At 43.0% G+C, this 13,377-nt stretch overlaps 1 protein-coding gene across 1 annotated transcript in view; it reads left to right on the forward strand.

The window, feature by feature from the left end:
- The first annotated feature begins 3,153 nt into the window (after positions 1 to 3,153).
- The window catches only part of IMPACT (impact RWD domain protein), a 31,857-nt gene continuing 21,633 nt past the window's right edge, over positions 3,154 to 13,377 (forward strand). The window contains 4 exon segments of the mRNA XM_017884021.1: positions 3,154 to 3,335; positions 4,459 to 4,587; positions 5,414 to 5,466; positions 7,497 to 7,559. Coding sequence (XP_017739510.1) covers positions 3,300 to 3,335; positions 4,459 to 4,587; positions 5,414 to 5,466; positions 7,497 to 7,559 — 281 coding nt within the window. The 5' untranslated portion in view covers positions 3,154 to 3,299.

The following is a 13,377-nucleotide window of genomic DNA, read 5'->3' on the forward strand; positions in this document are numbered from 1 at the left end:
AAAAAGAAAGCAAGGGGGAGCAACTAAAGGATTTCAAGGGAGGAGACAAGATTAGACTTACACAGTTTGATTACTTTGGCAGAGGTGAGAGAGGAGGATAACTTGACGAAGGTCCAGATGCAATCAGTAAGATTAGGAAGGAGCAGGCCGGGCGCGGTGGCTCAAGCCTGTAATCCCAGCACTTTGGGAGGCCGAGACGGGCGGATCACGAGGTCAGGAGATCGAGACCATCCTGGCTAACACGGTGAAACCCCGTCTCTACTAAAATACAAAAAACTAGCCGGGTGTGGTGGCGGGCGCCTGTAGTGCCAGCTACTGGGGAGGCTGAGGCAGGAGAATGGCGTGAACCCGGGAGGCGGAGCTTGCAGTGAGCTGAGATCCCGCCACTGCACTGCAGCCTGGGCGACAGAGCGAGACTCCGTCTCAAAAAAAAAAAAAAAAAAAAAAAAGGGAAGGAGCAGCATATGAGGAATACAAGGGATATCAAGAAATCAGAGTCATCAGAACTTGCTGCCTGGGTATGGAGGTAAGGAACGAAGAGTATAGTATAGTATGTCTTCCAATTTTCATCTTGGACAATTATGGATGCAAGGGTCCAAGGGTTGCCAATTATTGAACTGAGGAACATAGAAAAAGGAGTAAGTTTAGGAAAAAGCGATTGAGTTCAGTTGTGAACATACTGAGCTTAAGGGAGACAGCCAGTAACCATTTGAGTAAATGGATGTGTACATCACTGGAATCTGTCTTAGAGACCCCGTCTTGGATCCAGGACTGTGTTTTTATTTGCAGAGTATTCTCAGTCTCTGCTTAGGCAACTGCTCAAGGTTTACACCAAGTAGTCTTTTTCAACTGAATTGTTTATACCATCTTGCATTTTTCCAGCACATTCTTCAAAATGTAGGTTGACTACTACACTTGTTACTTTAAATTACTTCTCTTTTCAAAGGGCTCCTTGCATGTCCAAGTTTGGGGCCTTATTCAGGGTTCTCTGTATTGGCTACATGCTAATGCAGGCCAGAGAAATGGGGAGGGTTTTTTTCTGTCCCCTTGGGCAGAAAGAGCCATTTCCCTTTAGAATTTGAGCTCAAAAGAAGACTTAAAAGGTTGTAGCTTTGAGGAAATAGGAATTAATAATAGAAAATCATGGGTGTAATTTGTAGAAGATGGTCTGGGTTGCTATGATATGCGGTTAGAATAGAGGTACTATGTGTAACTAATTGAATATATTGTGCTTTGTTTAGAAGGTTAAGTTTTAACGTGGCGTTTTTCAAACTTGGGTTTTAAAGTTTTAGTGGGGCTGCGGGGAGGGAGGGAGTACTGCTAAGCACTTGGGACTTCAGTCCTATTTCCACTTCAGCCAGATCAGTCCTATTTTCATTTCAGCCAGAACAAATTTGTTTTACATAAACTTTCATTGAAGAAAAGGTTCCACGGCCTTTTTAAAAAGTGTGAAAACCATTATGTTTGCATAGAAGCTGTAAGAAATATGAAAAGGTGAGTGAAGAAAGAGTTCAGGGATGGGTGTGGTGGCTCACACCTGTAAACCTAGTGCTTTGGGAGATTGAGGAGGGCGGATCATTTGAGGCTAGGCATTTGGGACCAGTCCAAGCAACAGTGAGACCCTCAACTCTACAAAATATAAAAAATAAATAGCTGGGTATGGTGGCACATGCCTATAGTCTTAGCTACCAGGGGAACTGAGGCAGGAAGATTGTTTGAGCCCAGGAGGTTACAGTGACTTATGCTGATGGACCAAATATATGACAGTGGTCTCATAAGACCACTTGCATGTCCAATACCGTATTTGTAATATGGTATTTGTACTACCATACCTTACGGTATTGGTACTACCATATTTGTACTGTACCTTTTCTTTGTTTAGATACACAAATACCATGTGTTACAACTGCCTATTCGGTACAGTAACATGCTGTACAGATTTATAGCTTAGGAGCAACAGGCGTACATAGCCCAGATAAGTAGTAGGCTACACCATCCAAGTCTGTGTAAGTATATTACTCTACGAAGTTCACACTATCACGACGAAACCGCCTAAGGGTAAATTTCTCAGAACTTATCCAATCTTTTCAAGAGATTCATTACTGTACTTCTGGTTCAGGTTTACTTTTGTTCCCTTCACATCTTAGCCCCTTAAAGGCAATGTATGACATACGATTTTGCATCTCCAATGTTCAGCACAGTAAGAGCCTAATAAATGTCTGTTGAATTAATAAATCCACAAGGCTTATACTCAATGTAAGTGGAATTCTCTACAGGTGTTGAACTCCTAACTGAGAAGAGTTTTATTTTTCTCTACAATGATTTATCTTAAGAGAACGGTTTTAAAGGGGGCCAGAAAAATACCCATGATTAAGGAAGAAAGATGTAGTATTTTGAGTTTTTGTGTATTATGTGTGAAGAAAAGTGAAGCAAGCAAGGATGCCTTGCAATCAAGAGAATAAATGCCCGATTGAGGTGTCTTGAATAAGGTGGTTGATATAATTCATAACCAATGTATTAGAATGTCATGGAACGTGTGTTATTGGCGAGGGAGTAATGGCAAACTGATTCATTTTTTGGGAAAATGAATCAATGCTCCTTATGTTGACTGGCATAACTACTGTCTCGCACAAAAGCTGCCCCCACAATATTCAAGGAGACTAAAGAAAACGATCGCAATACAACAGTGAATGGGAGAATAAGGTTTCTCCTCGCGCTTTCAAAATTACCGCCAGCCTTCTCTGTTCTCCAGTTTTGGTAAATCAGACCTAACTTTGCCAAAACCCGACAAAACTTGAAACATGTTAAAAACAAACACACAAAAACTTTGCCTGGGAATGTAAAGACGAGTCTGGGGCTGTGGACTGAGGTTTGAGTCCCTTCCCGGGACGCGGCGGTAAATGACTCCCCAAAGTCTCCTGGGCGTTCCGAGGGCGCCAAGGCCGCAATGAGCAAGCAAAAGCTCCCCCCGCCCCGGCCCATTCCCAGGAGACAGAGCCAAGAATGCCTCCGGCAGCAACTCGGAAGGGCCGGCTTTCCCTGTGTCTTTGCCCTACGGGAGAGTGGAAAGGCGGAAGCGAGGCCCCAGGGCAAAACCACACACCAAATCCAGGAGCCCGGAGCCCCTTGCACCGTTCGGCCCGCAACCCGGAAGCAGATGCCGGCTGCGCGGCGTGGCAGGGTTGCGGTTCCGGGTCCGGCCGCGCCGCAGCCAGCTCTCGGCTCGCAGCCGCAGCGCCCCGCCCCTGCGCTCCGGACCTGGCAGGCGGCGACTGCTGCAGGGCCAGTCCCTGGGCCACATGGCTGAGGGGGACGCAGGGAGCGACCAGAGGCAGGTGAGGCCCCGGCGGGGTGCTGACTCTCCAGGCTCGGCTCGGGCTCGCCTCGCCATCCCAGTCCTTCTCAGCCGAGGGGCACTCCGCCCGGGGCAGCCCTGGGTTCCGCCAGCACCGGCCACGCCATTTGCTCCACCGCGTTCCATTTTTTCGGCGCTTCCCCTCGGCGAGCGCTCTTAGGCCGGCAGCTCCTCGGCGGTCGCGGGGTCGGCCTGTCTCGGACGGTGTTCTCGTCAACCATTAACACGCGACTAAGCAGCTCTGGGCCGAAGGCAAAAACCAGGGTTTCGCTCCCCACCCTGCCGCCGCGGGGTCATCTTGGACAAATCATTTAAGAATTCGGGTTTCCCCCTTTGCAAAATGGGCAGTAGCCCAGACCCTGCACGTCCCCGAGAGCCCACCGAATCTCCCTCCTTCTGATCCTTGGCATGGAGCTTTCGCTGTGCCTTGTTCACGTGAGCGATCATATGTCTTTTCCTACAGGGCTGTGAGTACAAAATGAAATGCTACGAAGTCGAACGGATACTTTGCTTCCCATCTTTTCCCTTTAGGTCCTCCAGTTATTTTTCTGTTTTAACCCCAAGTCCAAAGAATAATTTATGAAATATTTTAAGGGTTTGATTATCACCCACCCACCCATCCAGTCCTTGTGTACCCCCTCCCCACCTCCCCGCCACACAAAATTTAATTCGAAAGAACCAGTGAGACACCCAGGAGAGGTACCCAGATAATGTGGGGCAGAGCTACTGGGGTGGGAGTCAGGGCTGGAGATTACCTGTTAAAAAAGAGAAGGTGGAACAGAGAAGATAGGTTTATCTTTTCATGTGTGAATGGTCATTACAAAGTATAGGAGTGCATATATATTAAATTTTGGCTGAATAGTGGCCAAAATCACAGTAATGCAGTAGCAAGCCTGGCTCCAGTCATTGGAGTAGCGCCTAGCAACTACCCAGAGAGTAGAACATGGTGACCTACTCTTAAGAAACATTTGGCCTGGTAAGGCTCATCTAGGAATCTTTTATCTATGCTGGTAATGTTGAATGCGAATACCTTATAAAGTAGTAAGAATAGGATTTTAAGATAGGTACATTTGCTGACTTTTTAAAAAATCAATTTCTTTCAGAATGAGGAAATTGAAGCAATGGCAGCCATTTATGGCGAGGAATGGTGTGTCATTGACGACTGTGCCAAAATATTTTGTATTAGAATTAGCGACGATATAGATGACCCCAAATGGACGCTTTGCTTGCAGGTACTTTTTCCCCCTTCCCTGCAGCCATCTTTCAGTTACAATATTAACTATATGGTTGACTTCTGTGTTCTAATGATTATTTGTGTTGTTTTCTAAATTGTTGTTGGCTTTTGTCAATGATGAAACACATGGGCAGTTACATCTCAGATCACTTTCAAATCATACATTAATTGATAGTTTCAATCTTTCTAATCCAGTGCTTTTAATCATTTAAAAGTGTTAATGTACCCTTGAGAGACTGTAGTTTTTCTTCCCTTCATTATTCTCTTCATCTAACAGGAAACGGTCCAAACCTGGAAAGATGGCTAACATTTAAAAGGAAGGAGAGGTTAATAATGTAGATGACTGGTAGAGGAGACACTCATTTCTTTATTAATTGAGAATCAATGATCAATTATCAGTTGTAATTAGGATAAAATAAATGAAAAGGTCAGCTATGGCTTTTCTTAGTGCTGAATCTTTGATGACTGCTTGTATGTACTTTCAACATAAAGGAGGCAGAACAGTTTTGCCAGTGTTTGTTTTATAATACTGATTTGAAAAGAAGTATGTGTATGGTTCTCTATTATATGTTAGCTGTTCATATAGTTAATAGTGTTTCCTAGGATTTTTGTAGTATTTCTTCTGAAATACTGAAAAGTGCCCAGAAAATATTATAATGCCACTCCATCCACTTGGGGTCAGGGTATAATGTCCATACTTCAGTTTTCCTTTTCCTTTCACCTCGGTCCTCCTTGCCCTTTTTGTCCGGTTGCTAGCTTTGTAAATATGGTTACTTTTGAACCTTGATGAAGTGTAAACAGATGTTTTTGAACCTGCGTTGTAGGTGATGCTGCCGAATGAATACCCAGGTACAGCTCCACCTATCTACCAGTTGAAGTAAGCTGTATTTCTACATTTATATTGTTATAAAAAGATTATATTTTGAAAGATGTTTATACTGTAATTTGCATTTACAGGAAATATCTTTCTTATTAAAATGTATATAGAAATTAAAAACACCTTTTGGGTTTGGTATACAGCATTTAAATAAAAATTAATTTCTGTAAAACAGTGGAATATGCCACTTAGTAGGAAAGAGAATCACAAGGTTCGTCGAGGTGAAGTAGCTGCAGAATTGTCTTTAGAGATGAGGAAGGAAACCTTCCTCTTTAGCCTAGTAATCTAGAAACCTTGGCCGTTAGAGCTTCTCCTAACCTAGTTCTCCTGACCTAACCGCAGTTCCTTGATGTACATGTAAGACTGCCTGCCTTCCAGGAGTTACCTTTGATGGTTCTGCTGTTTCTCCCTGCTCCTTTCCCCATTGATGTTGACGAACCATCTTCTTAGAAGCCCAAGCTTGGCCGGGCGCGGTGGCTCAAGCCTGTAATCCCAGCACTTTGGGAGGCCGAGACGGGCGGATCACGAGGTCAGGAGATCGAGACCATCCTGGCGAACATGGTGAAACCTCGTCTCTACTAAAAAATACAAAAAACTAGCCGGGCGAGGTGGCGGGCGCCTGTTGTCCCAGCTACTCTGGAGGCTGAGGCAGGAGAATGGCATAAACCCGGGAGGCGGAGCTTGCAGTGAGCTGAGATCTGGCCACTGCACTCCAGCCTGGGCGACAGAGCGAGACTCCGTCTCAAAAAAAAAAAAAAAAAAAAAAAAAAAAAAAGAAGCCCAAGCTTAATCTTTTATGAGTCATGACCTGTTGATGCAAGTGATATTTCATCTACCTTGGCCCCATCACCCAGTAATATGTATAAACCCTTGGGAACAGAATTGCATAAACTCAATTACTAGGCTGGTCTGATTGTAGACCAGTAATTGATTTATAACCAGTCATTGATCACAACTGGTTAGATTACTTTGTTTGTTTCTTCACTCCTACCGCTTCACTTAATTAGCCTAAAAAAACAAAACAAAACTCAATTACTAGAATTTTTACCTATTAGTTTTTTTGTGCACATATTTTAAAACCATAGCGTTAATGCTTACTGTTAATAATGGTTCTGTAAATTTTTATTTTTATTTATTGCAAATGATAGATATAGAATGCTTGTAAACATAAATATCCTTTTCAGAAATTTTTTTTTTTATTTTTTTGAGATGGAGTCCCGCTCTGTCTCCCAGGCTGGAGTGCAGAGGTGTGCTTGGCTCATGCAAGCTCCACCTCCTGGGTTCATGCCGTTCTCCTGCCTCAGCCTCCTGAGTAGCTGGGACTAGAGGCACCCACTACCACGCCTAGCTAATTTTTGTATTTTTGGTAGAGACGGAGTTTCGCCATGTTAGCCAGGATGGTCTTGATCTCCTGACCTCGTGATCCGCCCGCCTCGGCCTCCCAAAGTGCTGGGATTATAGGCATGAGCCACCACGCCTGGCCAATTTTTAAACCATTAAAACAGAGTAANTTTGAGATGGAGTCCCGCTCTGTCTCCCAGGCTGGAGTGCAGAGGTGTGCTTGGCTCATGCAAGCTCCACCTCCTGGGTTCATGCCGTTCTCCTGCCTCAGCCTCCTGAGTAGCTGGGACTAGAGGCACCCACTACCACGCCTAGCTAATTTTGTATTTTGGTAGAGACGGAGTTTCGCCATGTTAGCCAGGATGGTCTTGATCTCCTGACCTCGTGATCCGCCCGCCTCGGCCTCCCAAAGTGCTGGGATTATAGGCATGAGCCACCACGCCTGGCCAATTTTTAAACCATTAAAACAGAGTAATTTTGGTGTGGGTTTTGTCATGGTTTCTTGGGAAGGCTGAATGAATTAATGCTAATTAAAGCATTTTGTGACTATATAGATTTATACAAATATAAGACCGTTTTATGAAAATAATTTTTTAAAGCCAAAAAAAATTTGTTTGTGATGTAATCAGCAATTTGAGATATAAACATAATCCTTGAATAATCTTCTTAATTGTTTTATTTAATCTTAGTGCTCCTTGGCTTAAAGGGCAAGAACGCGCGGATTTATCAAATAGCCTCGAGGAAATATATATGTAAGTGACAGGTAATTTTTTAAAAATAATTCTGTTAGTGATTGTATTGTGGGCTTTTGTTGAATCTGTGAACCCTTTTTTAGAACCTTTCTAAACTTTTAAAGCTACTTCTGCTTTAACAAAAGAATTCACTTGAAGAGACCTTGAAAGGTTATATAATTTTATATATACATTTGATAGCTTCTACTTAGATACAAAAATACAGCAATATTTAGAGCTAATAACTATAAAAAACACTTAGCCAAGGTGGGTACGATGGCATAGGCCTGTAATCCCAGCTATTCAGGAGGTTGAGATGGGAGGATTGCTTGAACCCAGGAGTTCAAGACTAGCCTGGGCAATACAGTGAGACCCCTATCTCAATCTCAATAAATTAAAAAAAATTATTTGCTTAAAGGATCTTAATTAAAAAACAAAAACACTTAGCCAACTGTGAAAGTAAATTCAGAGATACTGCTCTTGATTTGGTATTTTCATAGGCTATGTAGAATGAAATTGATAACAGAATCCTAAGTGTAATTATGTATTAAATGTCTATATACCTTGAGTGGTAATTTCCCTTGTATTAGGCCATAAGACTCAGAATCTGTTGATGGGCTATATTTTTCATTCATTCCTTCATTCAATAAATATTACACGGCAGGCACAGTACTAGATCCTGGGTGCAGGTATGGCTAGCATGAACAGAAGTGCCCTTTATCATGGCAGTTAGAATTTCTGGTGGGGGAGAGGTATTACTTATAACATTGTAAAAATGAATATAACAATAGCTGTGGTAAGTTCTATGAAAGGAAGATATGCAAAACTAATTGAATTTGAAACAAGACCTGACATAGTCTAGGAGGTGAGGGATGGCTTCTTTGACTTAAAAGCAGAGTTAATTAGGGGATGATAATTCCAGTGAGAGGCCACAGCACAAGGCTTGGTGTCAGGGAGCTTGGCACATTGTAGGAAACAGTGATGGTGATATGCAGTGATAAGAGACAGGATGAGATGGAGGGAATATGGTAGGAAAAGGACCTGGAGAGGTAGACAGGACAGGTCCTCCAGAGTTTTGTAGGTTATGTAAAGATTCTGTCTTTATACTAAGAATAGTTGGAAGTAGAGAAGGCTTTTAGGTAGTAGGGTGCCACGATAAGATTTTCTGTTTTTTTGAGACAGGTTCTTGCTCTCTTGCCCAGGCTGGAGTGCAGTGGCACAATAGTGACTCACTGCAGTCTTGACCTCTGAGGTTCAAGCGATTTTTCCCACCTCAGCTTCCCGAATAGCTGGGACTATAGATGTGTGCCACCATGCCCAGCTAATTTTAATTTTTTTTAATTAAATAATTAAAAAAAAAATTTTTTTGAGATGGAGTCTAGCTCTGTCGCCCAGGCTGGAGTGCAGTGGTGTGATCTCTGCTCACTGCAACCTCTGCCTCTCGGTTCAAGCAATTCTCCAGCCTCAGCCTCCCGAGTAACTGGGACTACAGGCGCCTGCCGTCATGCACAGCCAATGTTTGTATTTTTAGTAGAGGCGGAGTTCACCATGTTGGCCAGGCTGGTCTCGAACTCCTGACCTCAAATGATCCACCTACCTTGGCCTCCCAAATTGCTGGGATTACAGGCATGAGCCACCATGCTCTGCCTTCAGCTGATTTTTTTAAAAATTATTTTTTTGTAGAGATGGAGCCTTGGTTTGTTATCCAGGTGGTCTCAAACTCCTGGCTTCAAGCAGTTCTGCCTTGGCTTCCCAAGGTGCAGAGACACAGGTTTAAGCGACTGTGCCTGGCCATGATAATATTTTCATTTAAAAAAGATCATTCTAGGGCCAGTGTGGTGGCTCACACCTGTAATCCCAGCACTTTGGGAGGCTGAGGCAGGTGGATCACGAGGTCAGTGGTTCGAGACCAGCCTGACCAACATGGTGAAACCCTGTCTCTACTAAAAATACAAAAACATTAGCTGGGGGTGGCGGGCGCCTGTAATCCCAGCTACTTGGCAAGCTGAGGCAGGAGAATCTCTTGAAACTGGAAGGCGGAGATTGCAGTGAGCCGAGATTGCGCCACCGCACTCTAGCCTGGGCAACGAGAGCAAAAACTCCGTCTCAAAAATAAATAAATAAATAAATAAGATCATTCTATTTCTGTTTGAAGTAGTGTTTGGAAGGTAGCAAGAGTAGATGTGGGACATCAGTTGGGGGCTAATGCAGTTGTCTAGAGAAGATAGAGAAGATATAACTATGATTTAGATTAATTTTAATGAAATAATTTAGTAAAATAAATAATGTTCTGGAATATCAGTTTTACTGTAATCCAGGATCTAGTAAGGATTGTATTATATGTTCTAGGTGGCCACTCCATTTGGTACAGTGACAGTCCCTCTTTGTGTCCCTGGGATCCAGGCCAGGTTTCTTTTCCTTCCAAAATATTTAATTAGAAAATGGTAAGTTGTTGTGGAATCCATTCTACTTATTCCTGCCTAGAGCAAGTATGGTCTTCCTTGGGTCCCCATTTAGTGATTCCATCATCCTTGGTGGAAGTATAAGTATTTCCTTAATTAAATGTTTTCTGATATCTCTCCCTAACATTATTGGCCACTCCAACTTTTGCGCCCCCAACAAACTTCTTTCTATAATCCTCTCTTATTTGCCAGTTTATCTGCCCACTACCCCCAGCCCCCGAATAGAATAAGATCAGTATACTGCGGATTTGTTCACCATTAACACCAGAATTGTTCATCTAGTGGCCATTTTTCAGCTCTTACCTAACTCTTGGTGATATTGACTACTTGCTCCTTCTTGGAAATCTCTCCACACTTAGCTTCCATCATGTTAATCACATTCATCAGTTAGCGTTTTTTCTTACCCATGTACAATGTCATACACTCAGAAGTGGCTCTTCACCTGCCTATCCCCTCTCCCAAACATCCTCCTTTTACTAAAAGATACCTTCCCGCAGGACACAACTTTCCTTTTCTCTTTAACTAGTTCACTTGAGCTATTTGAGACTTAGGAAGTGTCAGAGATTATAATATAGTTTATTCTAATGGTGGAATATGGTGTCTTGTTTATTAAACATGCTCAAATAACCTTGGTCCAGTGGTTATTATTTTCACACATGTAGTCTAAATAGAAATACACATCTTACTTGTAAAACTTTTTTTTTTTTTTTTTTAAATAGGGCCTCACTGTATTGCCCAAGCTGGCCTTGAACTCCTGGGCTCAAGCCTCAAGTGATCCTCCTGCTTCAGCCTCCCAAGTAGCTGGGACTACAGGCACATACCATCACACCTGGCTTTATTTTTAAAACTTTTGTGTGACAACTTTTTTTTTTTTTCTCTCTGAGACTGAGTCTTGCTCTATTGCCCAGGCTGGAGTGCAGTGGCGCGATTTCAGCTTACTGCAACCTCCACCTCCCAGGTTCAAGCAATTCTCGTGCTTCAGCCTCCTGAGTAGCTGAGATTACAGGTGAGCGCCTGTATACCTGGCTAATTTTTGTATTTTTAATAGAGGTGGGGTTTTAGCATTTTGGCCAGGCTGGTCTTGAACTTCTGACCTCAAGTGATGCCCCTGCCTCAGCCTCCCAAAGTGCTGGGATTATAGGCATGAGCCACTGCGCCTGGCCTTTGTGACAACTTTTAATCGTATTTTCCATATAATTCCAGCAGAGGGCAGCAAGGGAAAAATACAGGTTTTTAAAAATTAAACATGAGCCAGATGTGGTAGCTTTTGTTTGTAATCCCAGCATTTTCGGAAGCCGATGTGGGAGGATTACTTGAAGCTAGAAGTTTGAGACCAGCCTGGGCAGCATAGTGAGACCTTCCCCATCTCTATAGAAATGTAAAAAATAAAAATTAACTGGGTGTGATGGGGCGTGCCTGTAATCTCAGCTACTTGGAAGGCTGAGGTAGAAGGATCACTGGAGTCCAGGAGGTCGAAGTGAAGTCACTGCACTCCAGTCTGGATAATAGAGTGAGACTCTGTCTCAAAAATAAATAAATAAAAAGTAAGTCTGTGAAGAAGAGACTCTTTAGAAGAGCAGTCAGTAACTCAGGGGTATAGTGGAGGCCTTTGTTAAGGCAAAAAGAATACGAATGGAGAAGAAGGTCAGTTAAAGAAATACTTAAAAATATATTGGCCAGGCCGGGCGCGGTGGCTCAAGCCTGTAATCCCAGCACTTTGGGAGGCCGAGACGGGCGGATCATGAGGTCAGGAGATCGAGACCATCCTGGCTAATACGGTGAAACCCCGTCTCTACTAAAAAATACAAAAAACTAGCCGGGCGATGAGGCGGGCGCCTGTAGCCCCAGCTACTCGGGAGGCTGAGACAGGCGCGATGGCGTGAACCCTGGGTAGGCGAGGCTTGGCAGTGAGCTGAGATCCGGCCACTGCAGCTCCAGCCTGGGTGGGCAGAGCAAGACTCGCGTCTCAAAAAAAAAAAAAAAAAAAAAAAAAAAAAAATATATATATATAAAGTATATGTGTATATATATAGTATATATATATATATTGGCCAGGCGCAGTGGCTCATGCCTGTAATCCCAGCACTTTGGGAGGCTGAGGCAGGCGAATCACCTGAGGTTAGGGGTTCGAGAGAGACCAGCCTGACCAACATGGAGAAACCCCATCTCTACTAAAAATGCAAAATTATCCAGGCATGGTGGCGCATGCCTATAATCCCAGCTACTTGGGAGGCTGAGGCAGGAGAATCACCTGAACCAGGGAGGCAGAGGTTGCAGTGAGCTGAGATCACGCCATTGCACTCCAACCTGGGCAACAAGAGCAAAACTCTGTCTCAAAAAATATATATATATATATATAAGCTAGGATTTGGTGATTGATTAGATGTAGGTTAGTTTGGTTATTGTACCTACTTTTTTTTTCCTGAGATGGAGTCTCTCTCTGTTGCCTAGGGTGGAGTGCAGTGGCATGATCATGGTTCACTGCAACCTTGACCTCCTGGGCCCAAGTGATCCTCCTGCCTTAGCCTCCTGAGTGTCTGGGTTTATAGGTGTGCCACCACTGGCTAATTTTTGTATTTTTTTGTAAAGAAGGAGTCTTGCTACCTTGCCCAGACTTGTCTGAAATTCCTGGCCTCATGTGATCTGTCTGCCTCTGCATGTCAAAATGTTGAAATTACAGGCACGAGCTACTGTGCCCAGCCCTTAATTTTTATTTAAATATTTTGCATATGAATATTTTGAATAAATGAAAATATTTTGATAAAACAAAAAGTAAATACATTTAAAATACTTAGAATATGATAGTGTTTAAGAGAAAATGAAAAGGATTACAAGTTTTTTTAGTATTTGATTTTGTGAATTTCTATTATAACAATATTTAATTTAGAATCCAAGAAGATAGTTTTTGAAATTTTCTACATCTCTTCACATTTTGATGCATCATGGAATCTTAGGTTTTAATGTTGGTGAGTGAGGCTTCTTGAATCAAAAATTACATTGGATAAAGTTAAACAGACAAGGGAGACTGTATTCAAGGCCCCCGCAATAAGGGAAAGAGGCCAGAACTAAGTGTGAACTCAACTCCTCTGAAACAAAAGGCAGATGGGTTTTTAAGGGCCGGGATGAGCTAGTGCAAAAGTACTGAAAGATATTATGTGGGACCATGAATTGGTGTTGGGCATATTAAGTTATTGTTGAGTTTGCAAATATTTCTCTTTGTAAGTAGGCCATGTGTGTTTACTAATAGGTACCCGTTGAAGTTAGCCTCCTCTACTTCCACAGAGACTGGAAGATACGGGCAGTGTCTCCTTTGATGATGTGTTTCAAAGGGACGGTTCCCAGGTCCTTGAGAAAGACATTTCCTGGGTTGTAAAACC

Source organism: Rhinopithecus bieti, unplaced genomic scaffold (assembly GCF_001698545.2).
Source record: "Rhinopithecus bieti isolate Rb0 unplaced genomic scaffold, ASM169854v2 scaffold_13577, whole genome shotgun sequence".
Lineage (NCBI taxonomy): Eukaryota > Metazoa > Chordata > Mammalia > Primates > Cercopithecidae > Rhinopithecus > Rhinopithecus bieti.